At 41.9% G+C, this 27,125-nt stretch overlaps 1 protein-coding gene across 3 annotated transcripts in view; it reads left to right on the top strand.

Annotated features, from left to right (window-relative positions):
- Positions 1–27,125, top strand: part of PLCB1 (phospholipase C beta 1) — a 647,792-nt gene that overhangs the window by 556,621 nt on the left and 64,046 nt on the right. For all 3 annotated transcript variants that reach the window (XM_074949681.1, XM_074949683.1, XM_074949682.1), the window contains exon 31: positions 242–328. In XM_074949681.1, coding sequence (XP_074805782.1) covers positions 242–328 — 87 coding nt within the window. The remainder of the gene's footprint in view (positions 1–241; positions 329–27,125) is intronic.

Below are 27,125 nucleotides of genomic sequence, written 5' to 3'. Positions count from 1 at the left end.
ACAGAAGTTGGTCCAATTATCTCACCCATCTTGTCTCTCCTGTGAAGTGTGCATGTGTGGTATATGCACCCATAGAAGAACTATTGCCAACAACATAAGTCATTGGTGAATGTCAAAAAGGGGATTACACAGCTGTATTAAAAAGGTTTACAGTTGTCATTAGAGAATTGTAATATTTTTAATTGGAAAAAAGCAGGTTTGTGTATTGGATGAAACAGAACTTTTTGCTGTTTTCTTATAGCTAGAAGATGCTCAGAGTAAAAGACAGGAGAAACTCGTAGAAAAACACAAGGAGATTCGTCAGCAAATACTGGATGAAAAGCCCAAGGTAAAGAGTTTTGTACAGTGACATAGTGCTTTTAAAAACTTTTTTTCAGCAAATGCACCTACTGTATGCATCGATTAATTTGATACTCGAGACGTGTGATAGAGTCCGCGCATAGTGAGAGTGTCATAGACAAGTTCCCCAATATTTGAGATTATGAAAAAAAGTCAGATAGCAACCTGCTAGTGAGTAACCACTTCAGACCCTGACCCCCTATAATTAAATCGTTCTTTTAGTCATTGTAGAGTATCTCTGAAAGGCACCTGGTGTAAAGGGTGCTTCTGACCAGCAGAGTGTGCCCTTTGCTGTAATGTTCTTTAGCAGTACAAAAACAAAACACAGTTTGCATAAAAAAAGGAGATATCTTTTTAGCATGCTTAGCTCAAAGTGTTCTTGATAGTAATGAAAGCCGGTAAAAATAGATGATGATAATAAATGTTTTTCCATTTGTGGAAAAACAATGAGATGTCAAAATGCTGTTGCTGAACATGGCATATATGCTGAATTTTCTACACTGGATTTTGTGCACTGAATCTTTTGTATTCTCCTTCATGTCAGCTAAGATCATGTAGTATTCTGAAATCTCTCTCTGTCTCTGTCTCTCTCTCACTTTATTTTAGAGATTGTGGGCTGGATCCTGTTCCTGCTGAAGCCAATGGGAATCCATTGACTCCAGTGGAGCATATTCAGGCCCCCAAAATGTTGTAAAATTTGTTTCAGGAAGTCATAATTATATCAACAGGCTATTGTACATGAATATGGTGTCATTCAACAGAGTGCTCCTGCTGGTCTAATTCTTCATGGACCATTTTGGTCATCTCTGCTTTCGTGTCTCCTATATTAGAGCCAGTATGTTACAGACTTCAATTTTAATTTCTTGTCTGTCTACAGACTAATGTTCCAATGCTTGTATTACAGTTAAATTGGCAGTAATAAGGAATTTTAATTTTGACAGTAGTTAATCAGTGTTGGCCTCCCATTTGTGTGAAATATCAAAAGAATGAATCAAGTAACTATTTTAACAGCTAATGCATGATAAATGATAAACTTAGTACGTTTCTAAAAATTACATATTTTTGTTCATGTAATTTTCTACTTTGATTTTAAAAATAAACTTTATAAAAAACAACAATAATAATTAATAACAGATAGTGTAAATGCCGTGGTATCTGGGATCAGAATATATACCTTCCTTAAACTTTTAAAATGCTTCCTTTTTGTGTTTGATCACCAGCTTCTCTTGAGGAATAGCACTAACTTATTGTTTTTACATTAATAGAATTTAAGTGCACAAATATAATGCAAAAATAACTCATTGTCAGTCATTCTAAGGCTATGGTTTGATAAGCTTGTTTATACAAACTCTTAATTAACTTCTTTCCTTCTTTTTTTAATCTCAAGGCTGCTACTGTATTTCTTAGTAAAGTAGTAGCAGATCTGAACTCTGGACTCACTCCTACCACAAGTGTATGACTTGCATGCAGAGAGAAGGATCATATGCAGGCTTGGCAGGATTAGAATCCTCCCACGCACATTCACATCCACAACCTCAGGACAGGGCATGAGGCAACTCTGCCTTTATATGGGCTTTGGCTAGATCCTCTCTGTAGTCAGTGACCCATTGACAATGCATTTAACCTCCACTTTCAAGGTCCTGCCTTGAGAGCCTGCATAGTGTTGTGCTTTGTAGTGCACCACGGGATCTGCATCCTACCCTTTACCGCATAATGGAAATGATTTCAGGACTGTGCATAGCTTTTACTTGGGCCAAAAGATTTAGTGCAAAACAACAATTCATTGTATAAATAGTTTATTTTTTGCTTTGTATTCAAAGCCAAGCTCCCTTATTAGAAGGGCATTAATATGCAGTAGATCAAAAGTTTCCCCAGTTGTAGGTGTTTGAAAGGTGCAGACACAAATATGTACTCTGTACCCTTTCCAGAGGTATTTCTCTAAGTACCCAGATGCATTATTTGTGTATCCAAAGCTCCCATCAAAATTAATGCTAATGTAAGTCAATGGGAGTTTATGGGTACATAAGCAATGCAGGATCAGTCCCTAAATAGCCTAATATGTTTAGGGATAGCATTAGCTTTGTGTGCTCCTGCCAATAATGTCACTGGGGACACCCTTCCATCCATTCATCATTTTACTTTGTTACTTAGCAGTGACTCACAAAACTTCTTGTATTATGACTTTACATGCAGAGCCCAGTCATAGACAAAAAGATTATTGCAGTCTTAGCCATTATGTTTGCAGCAGGGCTTGGTAGTTTGATAAGTGTAAGTTTGTAATTTCCTGTATTGTAAATTCTCTAGGAAACTAGAGAGAACTTTGCGCTAAATAGCTGAGGTTTTAAATCTTTTTTAAAAATGCAGAAATCCTGTAGAAAGGTATGCCACAAATAAAGGCCTTTGGGTTTTAAAAAATATTTTTTCTAGACTAAGGAACCACATTCACAACTGATTTACACCTTTAAATACCCCACTGAAATCAGTAGAATAATAAATCAGTACAGATTTTTTTCCCCTAAACAAGTCCTAGACACCGGGCTACTTTGTACTTTTTCAACTGCTTGGCTTATAGTTGAAAATAACTTGAACTTCCCATCTACTCTTGTTTGATTCCTGAACTGATGATGTCAGCAGAAAGGGATGGGAGCAGTCCCTCTGAATATATATTCCCCTTGAAGTCAGTGGGAGTTCTGCTTCAAATGGAACCAGAATTTCACATTGTATCTGTATAATACGATACTCCCTCTGATCACAAATTCATCTTTGGTCTAGCAGAGACTAGAAATTTAATAATCTCATGGATGTTTTTCTAATATATGTGTGTGTGAGGACATACCAAACACTTCCAACAAGCTAATGTGGGAGAGCTTCCAGGCAAAGGAAAATGTCGCCTTGTTAATTCAAAGACTATGTGCTCATGTGTGGAACAGTAAATACCCTGGCCTTATCCTTCCTTGATTGTCCTCTACCTTGAGTGTTATGTTACAGAATGCACATCAGAGAGAGCTTGTTCAAAAGTTACTTCTACAAATGCATACATTGAAAGCCAGGTAGCAATTGGAATCCATTAGGATTTCTAATTGATGCCTTCCTCTTGAGCATCAGATATTGACCACTGAAAGCAGGTAGATAACTTAACCAGGTGGATTAGTTATAACGATTCAGGGTGGTTCATCTTTGTCCTATGTGATAGTTGCCTCCACTGTCTTCTCCCTGACAGCACCATTTCCCATCAGTCTAATTATTTCTTTGCACTCCTTTTTTTCCCTTTCTCCTCCACCTGCTCTCCTTTTTGCTTTCTATTGTTCACTTCCTATTCATCCACCCCTTTTCTTTTCTCCTCGTTCCCATTCCTTGTCTTCTCTCTTTATTTCATTCATTTACATTAAGCCTTTGTCTGCCCCTCTCTTCTTCCCCTTCAGCTGCCTCTCTTGTAAATTCCTGAGGGTTACTTTAGGAACACAGTTCATTACACCTCAGTATGGAATTCAGTACATTCAGGGCAAAGAGTGATCTGGGGTGCTTACTGCCGTGCATGTGTGGCACTGTGATATCGAAGTACAACTGAGGGACTAGAGGATGGCGTGGTCATTTTATCTCAGTGTCTTTGCTTTGAATAATCTGTTCATCCATTTAAATTTAAATTAAGTGCATTTCCATCCCCTCCTCCCCCATTGCATTGTAATGACAAAACTCCATCCGCATGAGATATGGCAAGGAATTCATTCTTTTGCATGAAAATTGATTGTTACAGTAAATGGACCCTGCACTTCCTGTCACTGGAGTCAATGAGGGTTTGTCATGGATGTTGAAAGGGCCAGAATCAGGCCCATTACAGTTTGCAACTTTTAGCTCAATCCATTAGAGCACATTATTATTAATATTTTACACTTCTATAGTGCCTTCTATTCAAAGACCTTAAAGCACTTGACAAACATTAACTCATTCAGCCCCACGTACATAGGTAAGTGTTGTTATTTACAAACGGAAAAACCTGAAGCACAGTGTCAGTAAGTGACTTGCCCAAGGTCCTATGGAAGACAAGGCCTTGCCACAGACCTTCTGTATGACCTTGAGCAAGTCACTTACTGTAGATAGAACCCCAGTCTCCAGACTCCCAGTCTCAGACTGGAGCATCCTTTCTGCCTATTGCTTTTTCTTTTTAATTCATAGCACTTCCCCGAAAAGCTAACTGAACAATGCAAACAGTGGGTTCTAGATCCTTTTAATTAGGAGCTGTGTGGACAGCCATAGATTATGCAGAAAAGGCCTGGGGAAGCCATAGAGCAGAGAAATGCCGCTAAGCAGTATTTTCTCATGACATGCCTTAGTTCATACATGAATGCAGGGGCGGAGTCTGAGAGCAGCCACTCTGCATGGCATGATCCCTTCTGTAAGAGCCGGACATTTTCTATGCAAGATAAAGCTGCCCCAAAGCACTTTAAGATGGCCGATAAGCTCCATGACCAGCTGCCACTCTCACCACCGTTGTAGGAGTCACATATGCCATGCTGCCGTGCCAGAGGAAATCCAATGGCAGCACAACAGGAGAGACTCCTGCGCTGTTAAAGTCTGATCCAGCTCCTGCTGAAGTTGACTGGAATCTTTCCATTGACTTCAGTGGTAACCTCAGTGCCTGGAGGAAGGAAGACTCAGCACAGCAAGGAAGATATAATCATCTGTGTTCATGCTCCCACAGCTTATGCTCAGTTTGCACGAATCAGAGGAGAGAGAGATGGCCGAGTGTGTCTTGCTAAATTGCTTTGCGTGGCTTTCACCTCTGACATTTATAATTTTTTCCTCAAAAAACATCATAAAAACAAAGGTACTTTTAATTTAAAATGGTGCATAAATAGAGGCTAGTTAAGAATCTGATGTATGCTAAATAATTTAAAAACACAAGCTTATTATCTCACAGTTTGTTATGCATTATTTATTGCACCCGCTGTGTGTATACATTGCTACACCTAATCAATAATTTATACCAGGGCCGTGCCTGAAAAATTTATGGGGACTTAAAATGACACGTTTTCAAGGAGCAAAGTAATGAGCCACTCCAACTCTGAAATAATAATCCTCCTGTAACTCCAGCGTCTTCATCCTGTTGAAACAATGCCTTGCAAAAACAATAGATGACTTCTTCCCCCCTGCCAGGTGCAGTAGTTAAAGTCAATTATTTGAAGGCACAATTAAGGGAGAATGATCCTGAAGTCACAGACAATCTTAAAGTATCTTTTTTGTAGACCGCAACTTGGTTGTCTAATACCCGTTTTGTGGTTTTTGTTTCAAATCATTCATTTTACTCCTGCAAATAATGTAAGTGAATTAAATGGGGCTGTTCATAAAAGTAAGGTCAGCAGGATTCTCTCTCTAATTTTTGAGAATAGTCAATGTACAGTGCATATGATTTACAGAACTTTTGAAATTACTTTAGATATGTCTTTATCAATTCCTAGAGCCCAGAATTTCTACTTTAAATCAATTCCGGGGAAGAAAGTAATTCCCAGGGAGTTTTATGGCTCTTCCAATATGTTTTCAGGTCATTGCACATTGCACAAAAAGACCATACCCCATTTTCTCCACTCAGTGCCCTGGTAAGAAGCCAAACCTCCTTTCAGGACAAGCTAGGTTAGACGCACTTCCATCCAACTCCTGTCAGACCCGTTCGAGTTTCTACTGCATGGGATCACTCAAAAATGTTAGGGATAGAGCTTTGCAAAGTGATGATTTCAGTTTGCAGGGCTTTGCGAAGACCTTGGATGCTATAGACTCATATTGGAATGTAGAAAGTGTCCTTCTTAAAGTGTTCCCCATCTTAATCCCCCTTTGTTCCCTACTCCCAGAGGCAAATAGTCTTTTCTGTGCAGTGGATAGTTTTAATCCCTCCAGATTTTAAAAAGAAATTTCACAGCTTTTAAGAACCTGCAGCGTTTAAGCTACATGTGTTACAGCAATGCCTAGCAGTAAAACACAGAAGGAATACAGAGGGTTTAAAATAATGTACTGTTTTTTTTCATTGTTCAACTTTTTTTCTAGGCTTGTAAATCCATCAGAGTCATACGAGTTAACTGTCTCTGGGTCTTCTTAAGTAGGCAATAGCACAGAGACATGCATGACATTTACTCAGTCTCAATGAACTGCAAATCTTTTAAAAGAATATTTTTATAAAAAGTAATTTCTGTGGGCTGAGATTTTCAAAGCCACCTCAGGGCTTGATCCCGCAAGGTGCTGAGCACTTTGGTCTCAATCCTGCAATGTGCTTAAGCACAGGCATAACTGTAAGCACATGAATAGTCCCATTGATTTCACTGGGATTACACACATGTTTAAAGCAAAGCATGTGCTTAGTTGCTCTCAGCCACTCACAGGATCAAGCCCTAAGAGATGGGCATCCAAATCCTATAGGCAGCTTCGAATATCTCAGCTCTGATGTTTGGATGTACTTTTTTGTGTCACATTTGGGTTAAATTCTTAGGCTTTCCCTAGAATGTGTTGTGGTCATTGAATAGGCTGGTCTGGATCTCATACTGGTTTTGCTCAAGTAAAACTCCACGGACTTCAGTGGAATGACTTCAAACCCTCACCAGTGTGGGATCAGAATCCTGCCCATAACCTTCAGCCTCAATCACAAAAAGCAGAGAGGCCTTCACAAGTGAAAAGAGTGAAAACTGGAGCTTTCTCATATGCTTTTTATTCATATAGATCCCCTCTTTTAATAACTTTATTTTTCCAGCACAATATCCATTACAGTTCTAAAGATGGATAACAGGTCACAAACGATACATGTAACAATCTGAAGCGATATTCAGTATGTTAATTAAATCTCTTTTCGTGATGATACTGTACACACAAGTGTCACTTGGGAATTCTAGCTTTCAAATCAAATAGCCCAAATGCCTACATCAAATTTTCAATGGAAATTTGCGAAATGCTTCTACTTTTATTTTAATGACTTGCAACTTCATTTATTTTGAATAAGAGTGTCATAGACCCCTGGTAGAAAGAAAATATAAGTAATTATTTTAATGAAAACCAGAGGAGGGAATTGTTAAGAAAACTGTTTTTTCTTCAGCAGAGGACATTTTTCCAGACATGTATTTAGTGTTCATTGGTGTTCCTTGTAGGAGGTGCCAGAGGAAATCTACTTTTTTGAGAGCTGTAAGGAACTGAGATTGAGAGGACTGAAAGGCCAAGCTTTGCTTTCATTTTTCACCAGTGTAAATCAGGAGCAGCTCTTCTTATTTCAGCTGACTCACTCTTGAATGCACTGGCGAGACTGAGAGCAGCATATGGTCCAGAGTATATTTCATGTAGTTGAAAAGTTTGATTTGTGAAGATCAGTGTTTTGTAATGGTCTAGGCAAGTTAGACAGTTCCTAGCACCTCCCACCACCTCAACTCTCTGCCTAACATATTTCTGAGCCCCTTCCAGCGTGTGGCAGTCTTTCTTAAGCATTCTCACTTCTCCTATTCCAAGTTTTAAAAAATAACATTCCGAGTCAAAACCCAAAGATCGTCTCTGTTATAATGTGTAAATTGAGGTTTCTGAGTGAGAGGTGAGTGTTCATCAGTGGCGTTAGGCAGCAGTCCACTGCTGGAAACATTGGAACCGATATGATGCTGTGTCCAACAGGAGGCCAAGCACAGAAGCTGCAGCATGGGAGGAGTTGAGGCCAAAGGTAACTAAGCCATCTTTGTACCACCTGAATTATGACTCGGGGTGCCACAGCCGGTGGTTTCAACTAGAGCAGTGCTGAATTACAACACCATGGACACTCCCTCTTCTGGTCCTCCTGCACACATCCAGCCTGCACCGCCTCCCCTCTTCCACTGAGACAGCACAGAGCTGCATATTCAGCCCTCATGACAATGTAGTGCCTTACTGCCCCTGTATGCCCCGAGGGTAGCATGTAGGGGTTGGGTTGGAGGACAGAATCCGCTCCATTGGTTGTAAGGAATAAAGCAGCGAGCATTCTGCTATTTAGCATTATGCAGTTACTTACAAAGAGATCTCCTCTTATGATAGCTGATTCTTCCTAATGGACAGTCCTTTGAAATGACCAACTTTGCGTAAGTTCTCAGGGTATGTTTTCTCACAGTTGTGGGCCTAGCAGATGCCAGCAATAACAACGTGCTAATAAAAGATTTGTTAAAAGTATATAAAGTAATTATTGATTTTGACACTAGTGCATGTTTAACTGTTCCCAAGACTATTGTCTCCCTGACACAGAAAGGAGAAGATGATAAAACTCACCTTGCCCTTCACGCAAGAGAAAACCAGACCAGGAAGGAGACATGAAGGTGGATATATAGCTTCTTCCTGCCAAAGCCCATCCCAAGAATAGATAACATCCTAGAGAGAGAGAGGCTGGTGATGTTGCCCAAACACAAAACTGTTTCTGTGGGCAATATGATTAGGGGTTGTAGATTGCTAAGATGATCCCAGGACAAGAAACATTGCCTATTTAATACCCAACTGACGTAAACAGGATAATGCTATAAAGATATCTCACACACTGAGGAATCTCAAAGCTTTTTAGAAGCTATTTACATATAGTAATCATTTCAGCATTGAAATTCAGAAGCATACTCTTGGATGTACAAAAAAGTTCTGTGGAATTTTCAGTGTTTACCCAAAGCAGTCAGGATCTCTATTCTTAGGTCTAATCTGAAAGAACCGTGTGTAATACACTGCATGGAAGTTAATGCATCTACCTCTGGAGAAAGACGAGCTGAAAATGATAAAAATGAGTTAACGTGTGTAGCAGGGTGGCTTGTCCCACAAGGGGTGGTGGCCTAGGGGCCAGCCAACCCTGATCACTGGGTATGGATCAGGCGATCCCCCTATAAAAAGCAGCAGGAGCCTGCAATGAAGTGGGGGTACTCAGACTCCAGCAGAGTCCTTGGTGTTGAGGCTGAGACTCCAGGCAGGTAGAGCCTGGGAGTGGCCTGTCAAAGCAGGAAAGGGCCCAGGCAGAAAGGCCTTGGAGTAGGAAGAGAAACTTTTGCTTTGTATAGACTTTAGTTGGTCTTTAATTTGGGACTTGGCATTATATTTGGAGTTTATTTTTATATGAATAAACACAGGCCCCAAGGAGGGTGCATTTTTGTCCACAGAAAGCCTGTGTGAAGTTTATTTGGGGAAACTGAGGTGAAGGGCTGCCCTGAGGATATGGAAACTCGATGACAACATGATTATGAGTTTGAAGAGATTCATGACAGAATGTTTACAAAAGCTTCCAATTACTGAATTAGACAACATTGATGTTTAAACCCCAGAAGGAAAGCCTCATGAGAGAAGAACAACTGCAATTCGCCAAAGGGGATTACTTTTGCATACCAAAGCTAAATAATTGAAAGGGCCCTAACAGGGAATGTTTGAATAGTTTTTAATATTCACTGTTAACGTTCCATTCTTTATGACATCCCTCTTTGAAATTTGAAATAATTTTCCTCACTAGTCTTGCCTTTTGTTTCGAAACCCTTGACTTTTCCCTTCCTCCATTGTGGAGCTCAGATCAGGAACCTAGTGTTTATTAATATAGTGTTTATTACCCCCTAAAATAAGTACCATATATTGTATAGTGCTTTGTAATCTCAAACCATGGCCCAGCTCCAGGAATGAGCTCCACAAAGACAGATCCCTGCAACCATACAGAACTCTAAGCTATATCCATCTCTGTGCATCAGAATTACCATATTTGTGTTATTTAACTGCTGCTGTGAGGTAAAACCAAGGACTGAAGCACAATACTTCATATGATATGATTGAGGTCTATAAAATCATGAGTGGTGTAGAGAAAGTAGATAAGGAAGTGTTGTTTACTACTTCTCATAACACAAGAACTGGGGTCACCAAATGAAATTAACAGGCAGCAGATTTAAAACAAATAAAAGGAAGTATTTATTCACACAACACACAGTCAACCTGTGGAACTCCTTGCCAGAGGATGTTGTGAAGGCCAAGACCATAACAGCATTAAAAAAGAACTAGATAAATTCATGGAGGATAGGTCCATCAGTGGTATTAGCCAGGATGGGCAGGAATGGTGTCCCTAGCCTCTGTTTGCCAGAAGCTGGGAGTGAGCGACAGGGGATGGATCACTTGATGATTACCTGTTCTGTTCATTCCCTCTGGGGCACCTGGCATTGGCCACTGTCAGAAGAGAGAATACTGGGCTAGATGGACCTTTGGTCTGACCCAGTAGGGCCGTTCTTATGGCTGGTTAGGAACTACAAAACTAATGTCTGTAGTTTTTAATAAATATTGATATTTATTACAGTAACCTTGTCTGAAAGATCAAAATAGAGGTGAAATAGGAAAAATACATAGAATAATACTGCATAATCCACCAGTATCAACTAATAGAGATGTCAAGGTTCTTTCCCCGCTCTGAACTCTAGGGTACAGATGTGGGGACCTCCTAAGCTTACTTTTACCAACTTAGGTTAAAACTTCCCCAAGGTACAAACTATTTTACCCTTTGCCCTTGGACTTCCCCTGCCACCACCAAACGTTTAGCTGGGTTTATTTTTATTAGGAAAGCGTTGTTTGGAAACGTCTTTCCCCCCAAAATCCTCCCTACCCTTGCACCCCACTTTCTGGGGAACGTTTGGTAAAAATCCTCACCAATTTGCATAGGTGACCACAGAACCAAACCCTTGGATCTTAAGAACAATGAAAAAAAGCATTCAGTTCTTGAAAAGAAGAATTTTAATAGAAGTAACAATAAAAAAGAAGTAACAATAAAAAGAATCACCTCTGTAAAATCAGGATGGTAAATACCTTACAGGGTAATTAGATTCAAAACATAGAGAATCCCTCTAGGCAAAACCTTGAGTTACAAAAAGAGACACAGACAGGAATATCCATTCTATTCAGCACAGCTTAATTTCTCAGCCATTTAAAGAAATCATAATCTAACGCATATCTAGCGAGATTACTAAGTTCTAAGACTCCATTCCTGTTCTGTCCCCGGCAAAAGCATCACACAGACAGACTTTTTGTTTTCCCTCCCCCCAGCTTTTGAAAGTATCTTGTCTCCTCATTGGTCATTTTGGTCAGGGGCCAGCGAGATTATCCTAGCTTCTTAACCCTTTACAGGTGAGAGGATTTTTCCTCTGGCCAGGAGGGATTTTAAAGGGGTTTACCCTTCCCTTTATATTTATGACAAGAGAAATCAATGCAAGTCTGGCGGAAACTTAAGCACATGTATAATTTATGCATGTAAGTAGTTGCTTTAAGCACATGGTTAAGTCTGTAGGATCAGGCCCCCAAAAAAGTCAGAAAGAATTGGAATGATTGGATTTTGTAAATCTGGCAGTTCTATAAAATCAAGATCTCAGGTAGTCTATATAAGTCCTACCATGGCAATGTATATTGTAGCTTTAAGCTTACATATATAGGGAAACACTCCAATATGATAAAAATCGTAGTAAATGAAGACTCCCCAAGCTAAGGCTAACTAAAGATATCAAGAATATTGTGACATTTCCATAGCTGTAAATAAATTAAAACTTATACATAGAATGGAGACAAAAATCGAAAACCTCAGAATGGCTCGTGGAGCTGGAAGTCTGCAATATTTTGTTATGGAAACACCTGCAGTAAGAACAATTTAGTGTTTCCAAAATGAAACAAGGTCCCTGTGTTCCAAGCTCCCCAGAGCTGGGAGCCCTGACTCACCAAGGAGCTGGGGCACTTGGGAAGCAAGGCTCAGTCAGGGCTTCCAGGTTCCTAGTTTCTTAGCAGCAAGCTGCTGAGCAGCCATGAGCCTGGAATTCCAGGAAGCCCTGGTAGGTTGGCAACTGACCTGCTGGGGAGCTGGGAATCTCAGGGTTTTCTGACTGCTTAGCAGCCTGCCAGGAGTCTGGAGGTCCTGAGCTCCTCAGCTCCACAGGAGCCTCTAGGTGAACTGCCAAGGTGCCTGGCATCTGGGAGCCCCAGAAATCATGGGCACCTGCTAAGCAAGCCCCTGAGGAGCTGTGGAGGTAAGCAGATGAGCCATCAGGAAACCTGCCTGGCTCCTGCAAAAGAAATGTCAGAATCAACACATTCCTGTGCAATGTTTCGCTTTTGAGAAATTGGCAGAAATATTTTTCATCAGAAAATTTCCAACTGGCTCTGCTGAGCACTCACCCCTGTCACCGATGTCTTGGGAGCTGGGCCTTGACGAGATAAAGTACTTTATCATGCTGAGTAGTCCAGAAAATCAGGTCCCAGTTGTCTGAAATTGAGCACCCAAGATTAGTGGAAACATTTGACCCTAATCTCTCGCCCTCATCCCCTCAGGTCATAGAGGTGTTGTGGAAGTAGATTAGTAGACACAGAAGCACTCCGATACTATAGTGATGAGCTCCATAGAAAACCCCATGAAGAAATAAATAATTCTGTCATCAGAGCAGGGTTTGAATAGTGTGCAGTAAAAAAAGCCTGCGTCACACACTGAACAATGAGGAGAAAAAACAGTTGAAGATGCTCATTAACTAAGCACTGTGCATTTTGTGCACTGAATGAGGCAGGGTCCTGTGGAAATAGCATTATGTGATCATGTAGTTAAAGACTGTATCATAATGCATACAAAGTGTCCATGTTAAGGCAACATTCGGCCATTTCCAATGATTGAGCGCTTGACTTAGCAACTTTAATAATATTCTTTTAATGTAATTGTGTGTGCGTAATATATATATGTGTGTGTGTATATATATATTTTACACACACACACACAATTACATATAGATATATCTATATCTATCTATGTTTATATGTATATAGATAGATATAAATATAAATGCACACACCGGGTTTCTAACCTTTAGATTCTTATGCAGCACCCACCAGTGTCATATATGAACATTTTACAAAATTAGGAAATGTACAGCTAATTATGTATTTTTCTCTTTTCACTCCAGTCTGCAGAAACTCGGCTTTTGTTGTTTTGGTGGTGGTGGTGGTGGTTAGAGATAGTAAAAATCATTCGGCGGGGGGAGGAAGGTTAACTTCAGAGAAGTTTTGGAATGTGACTGGGCACATAAGCTTCTGGGATGGACCACTGGCTGATTTCTTGCCTATAGACATGGAGGTTTCTGATCTTCACCTGGAGAAGATGGTGTCAGTTAGGAGAGGCAGGTCTAATCCAGACATGGATAGATATGGACTCTACACCAGGGATGGGAAAGATGAAGCACTACCTTGCTGCGAGTTAAAATTTCCAAGCTAGTGAGGGGTCCAAAGAACTTCTCTTGGAAGATTCCTGTGAAACAGATGCAACCTGAAAGTGTTCCGGTGCTTAAATAAAGTGTGGGTGGATAGTCTCTGGGTTTTGATCTTCACCTCAAACTTCTTGGATAGTTGGCATAAGCACCTCTCCTTTTTACCACCTGATTGAATCCACCCATTCTAAAGGCCTCAAGCGGTGACCACTAGCTTTCTGACCCAGATAAAAATGGAAGGGAGGGTTCCTGTTTGTGACGGGTATATGCTGGTGCTGATAGGCAGACCATCTTCATCTTTCCTTGACCCTCCTCTGTTTGAACTTTTTGCCTCTCCATCAGTTATACTGTTTCTCTTGTTTGTTCTTCTCTTTCTTTCACCCTTTCTCCTCTGTTTTCTCCTGTTGTCTATCCTTACATTATATTTTTCTTCTCTGCTCCGATTCCTCAGTTGTATCCCCTTTTTTCCAGTCCTTGTTTCCCTAGTTAAGATATTCTTAGATTGTAAGGTCAGAAGGGACCATTGTGATCATCTAGTCTGATCTCCTGGATAGCACAGGCCATAGAACTTGTCCAAAAATAATTTCTGGAGCAGAACTTTTAGAAGAATATGCAATCTTTCTTTAAAAGTTTTCGGTGATGAAGACTCCACCATAACCTTTGGTAAATTGTTCCAATGGTTAATTACTCTCACCGTTAAAAATTTACACCTTATTTCCAGTCTGAATTTGTCTAGCTTCAGCTTCCAGTCAGGAAATACTCACCAACAACCACATACCACACAACAGAACCACTAACCCAGGAACCTATCCTTGCAACAAAGCCCGTTGCCAACTGTGCCCACATATCTATTCAGGGGACTCCATTACAGGGCCTAATAACATCAGCCACACTATCAGAGGCTCGTTCACCTGCACATCCACCAATGTGATATATACCATCATGTGCCAGCAATGCCCCTCTGCCATGTACATTGGTCAAACTGGACAGTCTCTATGTAAAAGAATAAATGGACACAAATCAGATGTCAAGAATTATAACATTCATAAACCAGTCGGAGAACACTTCAATCTCTCTGGTCACGCAATCACAGACATGAAGGTCGCTATCTTACAACAAAAAAACTTCAAATCCAGACTCCAGCGAGAAACTGCTGAATTGGAATTCATTTGCAAATTGGATACTATTAATTTAGGCTTAAATAGAGACTGGGAGTGGCTAAGTCATTATGCAAGGTAGCCTATTTCCCCTTGTTTTTTCCTACCTCCCCGCCCCCCGGGACGTTCTGGTTAAACTTGGATTTATGCTGGAAATGGCCCACCTTGATTGTCATGAACATTGTGGGGAGAGTGGTCAGTTTGGATGAGCTATTGCCAGCAGGAGAGTGAGTTTGTGTGGGGGGGGGGTGAGAAAACCTTGATTTGTGCTGGAAATGGCCCACCTTGATTATCATGCACATTGTAGGGAGAGTGGTCACTTTGGATGAGCTGTTACCAGCAGGAGAGTGAGTTTGTGTGTGTATGGGGGTTGGGGGGTGAGAGAACCTGGATTTGTGCAGGAAATGGCCCACCTTGATTATCATACACATTGTGAAGAGAGTGGTCACTTTGGATGGGCTATTACCAGCAGGAGAGTGAGTTTGTGTGGTGGGGGGCAGAGGGTGAGAAAACCTGGATTTGTGCTGGAAATGGCCCAACTTGATGATCACTTTAGATAAGCTATTACCAGCAGGAGAGTGGGGTGGGAGGAGGTATTGTTTCATGGTCTCTGTGTATATAATGTCTTCTGCAGTTTCCACAGTATGCATCCGATGAAGTGAGCTGTAGCTCACGAAAGCTCATGCTCAAATAAATTGGTTAGTCTCTAAGGTGCCACAAGCTTCCAGTCATTGGATTGTGTTATAACTTTCTCTGCTAGAATGAAGAGCCAAATGTTTGTACCCCATGTAGGTACTTATAGACTATAATCAAGTCACACATAACCTTCTCTTTGTTAAGCTAAATAGATGGACTCAAGGAGCTCAATTACGGTAAGGCATGTTTTCTAACCATTAAATCATTCTCATTTAATCTCTTCTCTGAACCCTTTCCAATCTATCAACATACTCATTGAATTGTGGGCACTGAACATGGTATTCCAGCAGTGGGTCACACCAGTGCCAAATATAGGAATAAAATAATCTTTCTACTCCTACTTGTGACTCCCCTGTTTGTGCATCCCAGGAGCACATTAGGTCTTTTGGCCACAGTGTCACACTGAGAGCTCATGTTCAGCTGATTATCCACCACAACCCCCAAATCTTTTTCAGAGTCATTGCTTCCCAGGATAGAGTATCCCAGCCCATAACTATGGCCTAAATTCTTTGTTCTTCGTATATTTACATTTAGCCATATTAAAGTGCATATTGTTTGATTGTGCTCAGACTACCAAGAGATGTAGATCATGCTGAATCACTGACCTGTCCTCTTCATAATTTACCACTCCCCCGATTTTTGTGTCATCCACAAACTTTATCAATGATGATTTTGTGTTTCCTTCAAGGTCATTGATAAAGAAGTTAAATAGCATAAGGCCAATCCCTATTAGAAATAGACCCACTCAATGACAATTCCCCTTTTAGCTATATTTTGAAACCTATGAATTAAGCAATTTTTAGTCCACTTAATGTGTAATTTTATATCTCATTTTTAATCAAAATGTCATGCCTTATAGAAGTCTAAGTATATTATGTCAACACTATTGCTTTTATCAACCAAACTTGTAATCTCATTAAAAAAAATTCAAGTTAGTTTGACAGGATCTTTTTTCCATAAACCCACGCTGATTTGTGTTAACTACATTACCCTCCTTTAGTTCTTTATGAATCGAGTTCCATATCAGACATTCCATTACCTTGCCTGGGATTGATGTCATGCTGACAGGCCGATAATTAGCTCTGTCATCCTGTTTTCCGTTTTTAAAAGTTGGCACAACATTAGCTTTCTTCCAGTCTTCTGTAACTTCCACAGTGCTCTAAGACTTATTGAAAGTAAATCTTATTGAAACTAATGGTCAAAAGTGCTCCTCAGCCAGCTCTTTTAAAACTGTATGATGCAAGTTATCTGGAACTGCTGATTTTAGAATGTCTGTCTTTAGTTGCTGCTATTTAACATCCTCCAGAGATACTAGTGGAATGGTAACACTCTTACCATGAGACTGCAGCACCTGCTTTTTGTCCAAACACAGAACCAAAATGTTAATTGAAAATGTGTGCCTGTTCAGCATTATAATTCTACTATTTCCATTTAGTAATAGACTAATACCATTGTGAGGACTGTTTTTGTTCCTAATATATTTTAAAACTCCTCACTGTCCTTAATTCTGGTGGCCATAGATTTCTCCTTCGTGTCCCTTGGCTTCCCTTATCAATTTTCTACAATTCCTAACTTCTGAGTTATATTCATTACTATCAACTTGCCCTTTTTCCATTTGTTACATATTATTTTTATTTTTTTCAGCTGCCTTTACTTCTCCTCTAAAGCAGATGGTTTTATTAACCAGCACAGCCAACTTCCTTGATTGTGGAATTGTGGCTTTTCGACCATCTAGTAAGGTGTTCTTAAATGATTCCCAATTATCATTCACAATTTCTGATTAAATTCTTCCTCGCATCTGATTTGGCTCATCTTTGTAAAAATGGCCCCCGTAAAGCATCAACTATATATGTGACTGATCTACTTTATTCTGTTTGCAAATTATAAATGTAATCGAGTCATGACCACTTTTACCTAAGCTACCATAAACTTTTAGTTCTGTGATCAGTTCCTCTTTATCTGATAGGACAAGGTCTAATGTAGAATTCCCCCACGTTGGCTGCAACACTTCTTGAGTTAGGAAATTGTCATCTAAAATTGAAGTCCCCCATGATCACACATTTCCCCCGTTATACATTATAGATAGGTGTGTAAGGAGACAGTCATCTTGTTCCCTAGTGTGACTTGGTGGTCTGTAGCAACTAGTACCCCATCTTGTGCTTTATCTCTTAGGCCAGCGGTTCTCAAACCTAAGCAACCTGAGGACCCCCATTTTTATTTAATTTTTTTTTTTGCGGACTCCCAAGCCCCCATGTCAGTCCCAGGCCCCGCCCCCACTCCATGCCTTCCCCCAAGGCCCCACCCCTGCCCCACCTCTTCCCACCCACACTCCACCCCTGCCCCTTCTTTTCCTCACCTCTTTCCACCCCCTGCCCTGAGCGCACCCTGTCCCCACTCCTCCACCTCCCTTGGAGTGCCTCCTGTATGCCGCTGAACAGCTGTTCCCTGGCGTGCAGGAGGCACTGGGAGGGGTGGGGAGGAGTTGATCAGCGGGGCCGGCAGCCCCGGACATGATTCTGCCCCCTCTCCATAGTGCGCTCCATCCCTGCTCCTCCTTCTCCCTCCCAGTGCCTCCTGCACACTGGGGAACAGCTGTTCCATGGCATGCAGGAGGCACTGGGAAGGAGGAGGAGGAGTTGATCAATAGGGCCCACAGACCCCCTGGAGTACCCTTACGGACCCCCAGGGGTCTGAGGACCCCAGTTTGAGAAACATTGTGTTTGGCCATTGATCCATAAGCATTTGAGATCATTTTCTTCCAAGTTATCTGTGACTTGGGAACAGGTATGTAAACAATTTATACAAACCCAGCAGGATAGCACTTTCCTGCAGGCTGAATGCCCAGTCCTTCCAGCCTCATTTTGGTGGGACTACACACAGAGTAAGTAACTTCAGTCACGATTCAGAGCAGCAGAATCTGGAGCTAAAGAATCGAGAAGGCCACCAGATGATGGATACTTACATGAAATTGGCAGTTCTTGCCTAAATCATTAACATGTAGCCCTTCAGTGAAATTTATTGAAATATATATTTTCAAAGAGATTGCAACCAAACCCAAAGGGAAGAGATTCTAAAGAACTGCCAACTAAAAAGAGGACAATGGGAGTACAACATGTTCCTGAGTCTCTTCTCTTATCAAATAAAGGAAATGATCAATCAATTCTGTCTAGAGACCTACCATGAAAAACTTGTCAGTCACAAAGAAAAAGTTGAACCCCCAGAATTACCAGCTCTAACAAGGAGAGAAATACTTAAAATGATGGCAACAGTTAAGTGTTGGAAGGGAAAACAGGACTGAAATGCGGGTTAAGCCAAAGAAGGGAAACCACAGAGTTGAACCTTGAACATACAACACAGGTTAGAACTGCAAACCAGCTGAGACTTTAGACAGCAAAGGAGAAATGGATCGAGTGTGATAAAAATTACACAAGAGTGACCCTATGGGGGAAGCATACCTGCTATTGCTTTGTTCACCCCTGCTCTTTTACTACCCTAGATTTCAATTTATGTCAGCTACCCAACACAGAAAAAACACACTGGAATTGCTCCCATCGTAGAGCCAGTCTTGCCGCAGGCGCTGACTTCCATTTTTCTGGGTGGGTGCTCCACGCCTGCTCTGCCCCGAGGCCCCACCCCCACTCCACCCCTTCCCCTCAGGCCCCACCTCGCTCCGCCTCTTCCCATCCCTGCTCTGCCCCCTCCCCCAAGCGCCTCCTGCCAACTGCCGAACAGCTGAGCTGAAGAGCTGTGGCTGGTGGGTGCTGAGCACCCACTGTTTTTTTTCTGTGGGTGCTCCAGCCTTGGAGCACCCATGGAGTCAGCGCCTATGAGTCTTGCTTTCTTTGTTCTGCGGACTGTGAGCCTTGAGCAACATGGGCGAAACCCTGACTGCAGTTTTAATTTGAGTTCATGCAATTTGGTGAACATCCTCTGCTCTGCATTATTATTACTGCTTAGATTTTGATTGGTGATATTTTGCTGTTATAGTCAAAGTTACAAGATGAACGGGACAATTAGAGTCTTGCTTTGAGATTTGATGGTGGCTTAGCCATGAACTGCTGAGTCCTTGTGATAATTGCTGGCTTTTGTTCAGGGTATGTGAGATAGGGTTTATATAAGGAAACCCACTCTTGGAATGTGTATCAAATACATGTGAGCGGTGGGCACGTGCAACAGAGTGTTTGTGACAACAGGGGGCTTGGAAAGTCTGCTCAGTAGCTTTGGATGTCATGCTGATAAAAGAAATTGCCAATTACAGCTTAAATGTAATTTCATATTGTATTTCATGGCAGTCTAGGGCCCTACTACCAGTCATTAGGGCACTAAATCTTCAGTGTCCAAAAATCCCAGCTGCTGCCAGAAAGACAGCCTTGCTGTTTTCTTTTTCTGAATTAAAATATTTGTTTCTTTTTGTTTATCCATTTTGTACAGTCTACTTTGCAGGATTTCTGCTGCTTTCTGTTGCTGATCATATGCTGGACAGATTGGGAATGGGACCTGGTAGCCAATAGCAAGAATATTAATTGAAAATGAGCTAGAGAAAGGCTGATTAGATTCAAAGGCACGACCCTATAATGTCACAATTCAGAGACAAAGACTATGTCTAATAATAAATTTTGTTTTGTCTCCCTCGTTCCTTCCTTAAAGCAAAGGTGAGGGCAGACAGGCAGTAACACCATGACGTCAGTGAAACAAGTACACTTGACTTATAAATAAGGGAAACCTAGTAAACTCTGCTTAGCAACAGAAAACAATCTCAGTTAAGATGTGGTAAAAACAGCAACGCAAATATCTATGATGCAGTATTACGACCCTTTCTGTCTTTCCTCCCATTTTAAAAAAGTCATTTATTTAAATGCCTTGGATACAAGTACCAAATGAAAATGAATGAACAAAATTGATAAAGGTGTCCTGCAGTAAAATACACGAACAAAACATTAGCATGCATTTGGTGTTCATTCACAACACAATAGGTTTGGAAGCAAGGAGACATTACCAGGACTGTGTATAGCCTATACGCAATAGAAATCCTTGTGAATTCCCCAGTGAATGATTCTTTAGTTTCAGCAGAGTGACTCCAGAGTAGCTGTTACGTGAATGATTTGAATGAACTATCCATTTGTGATTTGTGGGTGTGAGTTTTAATCCACTACAGTAAAACTCAGATAGTTTGCATCTTGTACCTGCTAAAGATTAATAGCTGAAGCACTGTCAATGAGTCATTCTGTGCCTGTAACCTTGGTAACCCCTCTTTTTAGTGTCTTGAAGCCTTGCTAGAAGGAAGAGTATAAAAAATATATGTCCTGTATATACTCTGTGTACATTCATATACCTGTGTGTGTGCATACATGTACACACACACATATGCCATTTGTGTGGAGTTGATATCAATGCTATTTATTTAGATTAATTTTGAAAGAAATTATAGAAGTGCTCATCTCTGGCCATGGGCACCCCTTAGAAGGCTTAAAAATTCCCAATCAGAAAATGACATTTGTCAATTAAATCTATCACTATCACTCTCGCCACAATTTATTTATCTCTTTCCAGTAAATAAACCTGCCTACTTCTGAACCTCCCCAAATACCTGAGCGGAAAAAGATGAGCTTTGCCGCATGTCCAGGAAATAACAAATCCAGACTGTGGCAGACTCCGTGGGAAAGTGCATTCTGGGGTCAATGGGCCCTCATGGATCTCTTTTATATTGAAGGAGCTCCATGTTTACTAACCACAACGGCAGCAGAATGACATGAGGAGAGGGGTGGTCTCTTAGGCCTTGCCTAGAGGAGGATTTAAAGGGGTGATGTCAGATGAAGTTATCCCGCTCAATCTACCTAACACCTTCTAGAACTTTTGACAAGTCCAGCAATTGTACTTTAGCTGCAGCACATGCTAAATCGGTTGAGTTAAAGCTGAAAGGGAAACCTAGACTTTAATTTGTCCAGTTTGGCACATGGTAAAGATCAATTGCTTTGTCTTGATTAGAGTTTCAGAAGGCATTAATTAGATCAAGCTGAATAATATGATCGTCTCAGGTAATCCAGACTGAGACCCATACTACATATGGCTTTACAGACAAATAGCCTCACCTTGAATTCCACTCTGAAGACCACAGACAACTAGTACAGCTCATTGGCCACTGGTGTAGTGTGCGCCCAGTGTAAAGTAGTGCTTCATAAATGTGTGCCACATTCTACACTGTCTTCAGCTTCTGAATGATCTCAGTGTGTAACCCCAAAGAAGAGCACACTCCAGTAGCCTAATCTTGAAGAGACAAAGGCATGAATAAACTTAGTAAGGGACACATCTGAAATGGAAGGCCTCACTTCCTTACAAAGTGCAGATGGAAAACCATGTTCAACACAGCTGCTGTCAGAATAGCAGCCTTGCGTATAATATCCCTAAATTGTAAACCCATTTCACAATTAATAGTCACACACCATCAATTAGTGGTGCATGTACAATTTAGCTAATATGGCTAGCCTAGTCCTCTTGAAATATGACTCGTCTAAAGTGTGAGAGGTTCTGGATTAAAATCATGGGGAAGACATGGTGGTAGAAGTGAAAATTATTTTTTGGAAGGAAGGACAGGCCAGTCATTAGGCCGTTGGGATTCAGGAGACCCGCATTTAATTCTCTGCTCTTCCACAGACTTCCTGGGTGACCTTGGGCAAATTACTCAGTCTCTCTGTGCCTCAGTTCCCCATCTGTAAAATGAACCCCATTTTTTCTAAAGGGGACCAGGGTCCACAGCCAACTAGCTATCAGCTGAATTCTGTTCTCTGTTATCCCAGCATAAAGCTAAAGTAACTATTGACCCCACATGAGAGATCTTTGGAATGCATGAACAATTGTGCAGCCATTTCCATCTGCTTCTAAGGACCACAGCCATATCAACAATGTAAGACTTACTCATAAGAAAATTATTTTGTGGGAGAGATGACAGGTGAGGCATCAAAAGTACATGATAAATCCATTTCTCACATGCCTCCACAGTTTATCATATAGATATCTCACCCCACTATGCAATGTCTGTGTATCTCTCAGACGTATAAACTGTATTGCTTAACAGTAGCTTTTAATTTAAAAAAAAAAATCTCCTGTACTTTGTAAAGGCCATTTTAGCGGCTTGAACACAAATCTGTTTTCCCTTCCACTTCTGTCCTTTTCTATTTAGCTAATTGAAACTAATAAGGCTCTTTTGTGTGCTTCTGTGTTTATTAGATTAACCTGATATCCTAGTTCCTGGGGATTTTTTTGAGTGCTCTGGCTGAATTATATTGAAACTGCTTCGTTACCATCAGCCATTGACACATTTAGCGCCTTCTGTCCTGGCTCCCCCTTTCCACCACAGTTTCCTTATTTGTTTTCTCCCCTTCCCCTTATGGCTCCCTGCCTCTTTTTCCTTAATGCGGAATTCTGGTCCAGATGTTTCTGGCCTGGACTTGCTGTATTGCCTGCCATCTCTCTGATGGCAAATACCTCCTCATCAATTAATGTTTTTCTAAAGGTTATGCTCTAGCTGAAGCAGGAATTACTTCAGGAAAGTTCTATGGCCTGTATTATGCAGAAGATCAAACTAATGATCCTTTCTGGCCTTGGAATATATTAATCCAAATTCGGGACATGTTACCACAAGGAGGTAGGGGGCATCGCAGATTGTGCCTTGTTCTCCCTTGCCCACGGCGTTAAAGGAGAAGAAGAGTAGGTGATGCATTCAGGCTTAGCACGGAGACAAGTGGGCCCAAGTTCAGTGTTAAGGTAGGCAGGGGAGGAGGAAGAGGCTAGAATGTTCAAAAACAAGGGAGTTTTGGGGAGGGAGTGTGTGGTGTTCTGTTTTTGTTATGTGGGTGGGGGGGGTGTTTGTTTTTTTGTTTTCCTTCACAAGAGCTTAGACAGGGCGGCTATGGCAGATACAGAGGCAGCAGCGGTAGTGACCTAAGGAATGGAGGAGATAATGAAGATGACTGGATGTGGAAGCTGTGGGATTTACATTATCCTGCATCTCCAAACCTCGGATCTCCTCTTCCATCAACTCTATCAGGCGTGAAGCTCTTTTTGAGTACCCACTACAACAGGGATCGGCAATCTTTGGCACGCGGCCCGTCAGGGAAATCCGCAGGTGGGCCGGGACAGTTTGTTTACCTGCAGCGCCCACAGGTTCAGCCAGTCGAAGCTCCCACTGGCCGCGGTTCGCTGTTCCAGGCCAATGGGGGCTGCGGGAAGCGACGGCCAGCACATCCCTCGGCCCATGCCACTTCCTGCAGCCCCCATTAGCCTGAAATGGCAAACTGCAGCCAGTGGGAGCTGCGATCGCCTGAACCTGCGGACACTGCAGGTAAACAAACCATCCTTGCCCGCCAGCGGATTTCCCTGACAAAGGTTGCCGATCCCTGCTGTAGTGGGTACTCAAAAAGAGCTTCATGCCTGATAGAGCTGATGGAAGAGGAGATCTGAGGTTTGGAGATGCAGGTGGAGACTATGGTTGAGTTTTGAAGAGGATTCAAGCAGATGATGGAGAGAAAGCATGAGGAGGCTTGAGGGAAAAGTCAAGATTCTCAGATCCAAGCTGGACTGGAGAAATATGAGGGTAGACTGATGGGTGAGGAAAGTGGCCAGTGGAAGCATGTGGCTATGAGACCCAGACAGAGGAAATTGCCACTTAGTGAAGGAGAAATAAAGCTGAGTAACAGGTTTGCTGAGTTGGAAAATGAAGAAGGGGCCCAGCAGACAGTAACAGAAGACGGGAGGGCAAGGAAGCAGAGAAGAGCGGCTAGTCCTACAAGAAGAGGGGAAGAATCAATGGAGATAGCCAGAGTTCAGAGGCCCAGGAGGACGAGGATGACTCTCAGAAGATTGCAAGAGACAACAAAAGACCAAGGACTTGCAGCCAGAAAGAACAGAATGAAGGCTGGAAATATCACACTAACACAAGGAAGAGGTAGGTCTACGTGACTGGGAACTCCCTACTAAGAAAAGACAGGACTGTCACCAGAGATGATCGGAGAACAGAAGGGTGTGCTGTCTGCCGGGAGCTAAGATACAGGATGTGGACCTGAGGCTGAACAGGATACTAATGGAAGCAGAAAAGGGTAACAAAATGAAGGATCTAGAATTACTGGTGCAGGAAGTGAAACCAGATATTATAGGGATAATAGAAACATGATGGAATAGTAATCATGACTAGAGTACAGATATAGAAGGGTATGTGCTGTTCAGGAAAGAGAGAAACAAAGATGAAGGTGGTGGAGTAGCATTGTATATTAATGAGGATGTCCATTAGAAGTAAAGAATGGATAAAATAGTTTGTTTGGGCCAAAATCACTTTGGGGAAGAAAGCTACTAGAGTTTCCCCTGGGATAGTGCTATAGACCCCCCAGGATCCTTAGAGACCTCTTTAATGTGTTTAATGCAATAAATACTGCTGGGAATTGTGTGATTATGGGAGACATTTACTTCCTGGCAAAGTGCTATTAGCAATGGTAGGACCCAGATGTGATAGCTGCTATTTTGTCACCAAATAGTCACTGAACCCACAAGAGGTAATGCCGTTTTAGATTTCATGTTGGTGAGTAATGAGGACTTCACAAAAGAACTGGTTGTAGGGGACAACCTGGGTTTGAGTGATCATTAGCTAATTCAGTTTAAACTGAATGGAAGGATAAACAAAAATAGATCTGCATCTAAGGTCCTTGATTTCAAAAGGGCAAACTTTACAAAAATAAGGGAATTAGTTAGGGAAATGGACTGGATTGAAGAACTCAAGGATCTGAATGTGGAGGAGGCTTGGGATTACTTCAAGTCAAAGTTGCAGAATCTGTCTGAAGTCTGCATCCCAAGCAAGGGGAAAAATTCGTAGGGAAGGGTTGCAGACCAAGCTGGATGAGCAAGCATCTCAAACAGGTTATTAAGAGGAATGGAAAACCTACCTTATGAGAGGAGATTCAAAGAGTTTGGCTTGTTTAGTCTAACCAAAAGAAGGCTGAGGAGGAGATATGCTAGCTCTCTATAAATAAATCAGAGGGATAAATACCAGGGTGAGAGAGGAGTTATTTAAGTTAAGCGCCAATGTGGACACAGGAACAAATGGATATAAACTGGCCATCAACAAGGTTAGGTTTGAAATTAGACAAAGGTTTCTAACCACCGGAGGAGTGAAGTCCCCAAGGGGAGCAGTGGGGGCAAAAAAACTAACTGGCTTCAAGACTGAGCATGATAAGTTTGGGGATGGCATGATGAGACTGCATACAATGGCACGTAGCCGATCTGTGACTGCTAGTAGCAAATATCTCTGATGGCCTATGATGGGACATTAAGTGGGAGGACTCTGGGTTACTAGAGAAAATTCTTTTCCAGGGGTCTGGCTGGTGGGTCTTGCCAAAATGCTCAGGGTCCAACTGATCACCATATTTGGGGTTGGGAGGGAAACTTCCCAGGGTCAGACTGGCAGACTCTGGGGGGGTGTTCTCCTTCCTCTGCAGCATGGGGCGCAGGTCAATTACTTGTACTAGTGTAAATGGTGGATTCTTTGTAACTTGAAGTCTTTAAATCATGATTTGAGGACTTCAGTAATTCAGCCAGAGGTTAAGGGTCTATTACAGGAGTGGGTGGGTGGGGTTCTGTGGCCTGCAGTATGCAGGAGGTCAAACTAGATGATCACGATAGTCCCTTCTGGCCTTAGTCTATGAGTCTATGTTTGGGGTCCCCTCAGTCAGTGGCATGTCCTACCAAACCCTCTTCTTCCAAGCCAGCCCCAGTCACATGGTCTCCAAACCATCCATCCACTTTATCCTACTTCCAGGTCCCTAGAAGCAATCTCGTATTGAAATGTACGTAGCTGGGGAGATAATCATCTTCTTACAATCCAAAGGCCATTTTCCACACTTCTAGAGTAACTTTAAATGGGTCAGATTTGGGTCCCAGCAGGCTGTCACTATGGCTTTGAAGAGGAATTTGTAGGATAGTGTGTTGGCAACAGGTGAATGCAATAAAGTATTCTACTGTTTGCAGGTATTAGATCTTTACTGGAGGGTAAATGTGTCTCTAAAAGAATATGAGCACTCAGTAAATGTCTGACAATACCCTGCAAGCGTCTTAGGACAGACTAATCAGGCAAAGTCTGATTTATCCATCTCACTTGCTCAATGTTCCAGCTAACCAGATCAACACCAGGGAGCTTTGACAAAGGATTGCAGCAGAGAAATGGGGAGCAGCTGGAGTAATCAGAGGAGTAATTGGAGAAGCTGCCAGGGATTGCTTCCCCATACCTGCCAATAGTCTGGTTTGGCTGGGCCACCCCTGGATTATGAACAAGGATTCTGTGGTGCTGCTGTCCTGGCCTGTGTATTGGGACAGTAGCATATACGATCTCCATCCTCAGCTGAAACTAGAAACTCAGGCCCTGCAAGAGAGCCACTAGCCCTTCTCCTGGAGAAGAGGGGCTGTTGTTATTAGGGCAGGAAAGAGGAAATCCAATCCAAATGGCTGTGCTCCTGCTGCTGGACTGAACCACATGGCATCCTGCCCAGCACCAGAAGGAGCATCAGTTCCCCCAAAGCCCACCATCCACTCTTCAGCCCCTACGCCCTGCTTGCTATGGAGCTGCTTCTTCTCCATCCTCCCTCCCCGACCCCAGAGTCCCCATACTTCAAATTCTCCCCTACCACCTTTTCCCTGCCTCCCCAACCCCTGCCACCCAGCAACCCATGGTCACCATGTACCA

The sequence above is a fragment of the Natator depressus genome, chromosome 3, assembly GCF_965152275.1.
Source record: "Natator depressus isolate rNatDep1 chromosome 3, rNatDep2.hap1, whole genome shotgun sequence".
NCBI classification, from domain to species: domain Eukaryota; kingdom Metazoa; phylum Chordata; order Testudines; family Cheloniidae; genus Natator; species Natator depressus.
The sequence above is the reverse complement of the archived record's forward strand: the minus strand, read 5'-3'. Positions and strand labels throughout refer to the sequence as shown.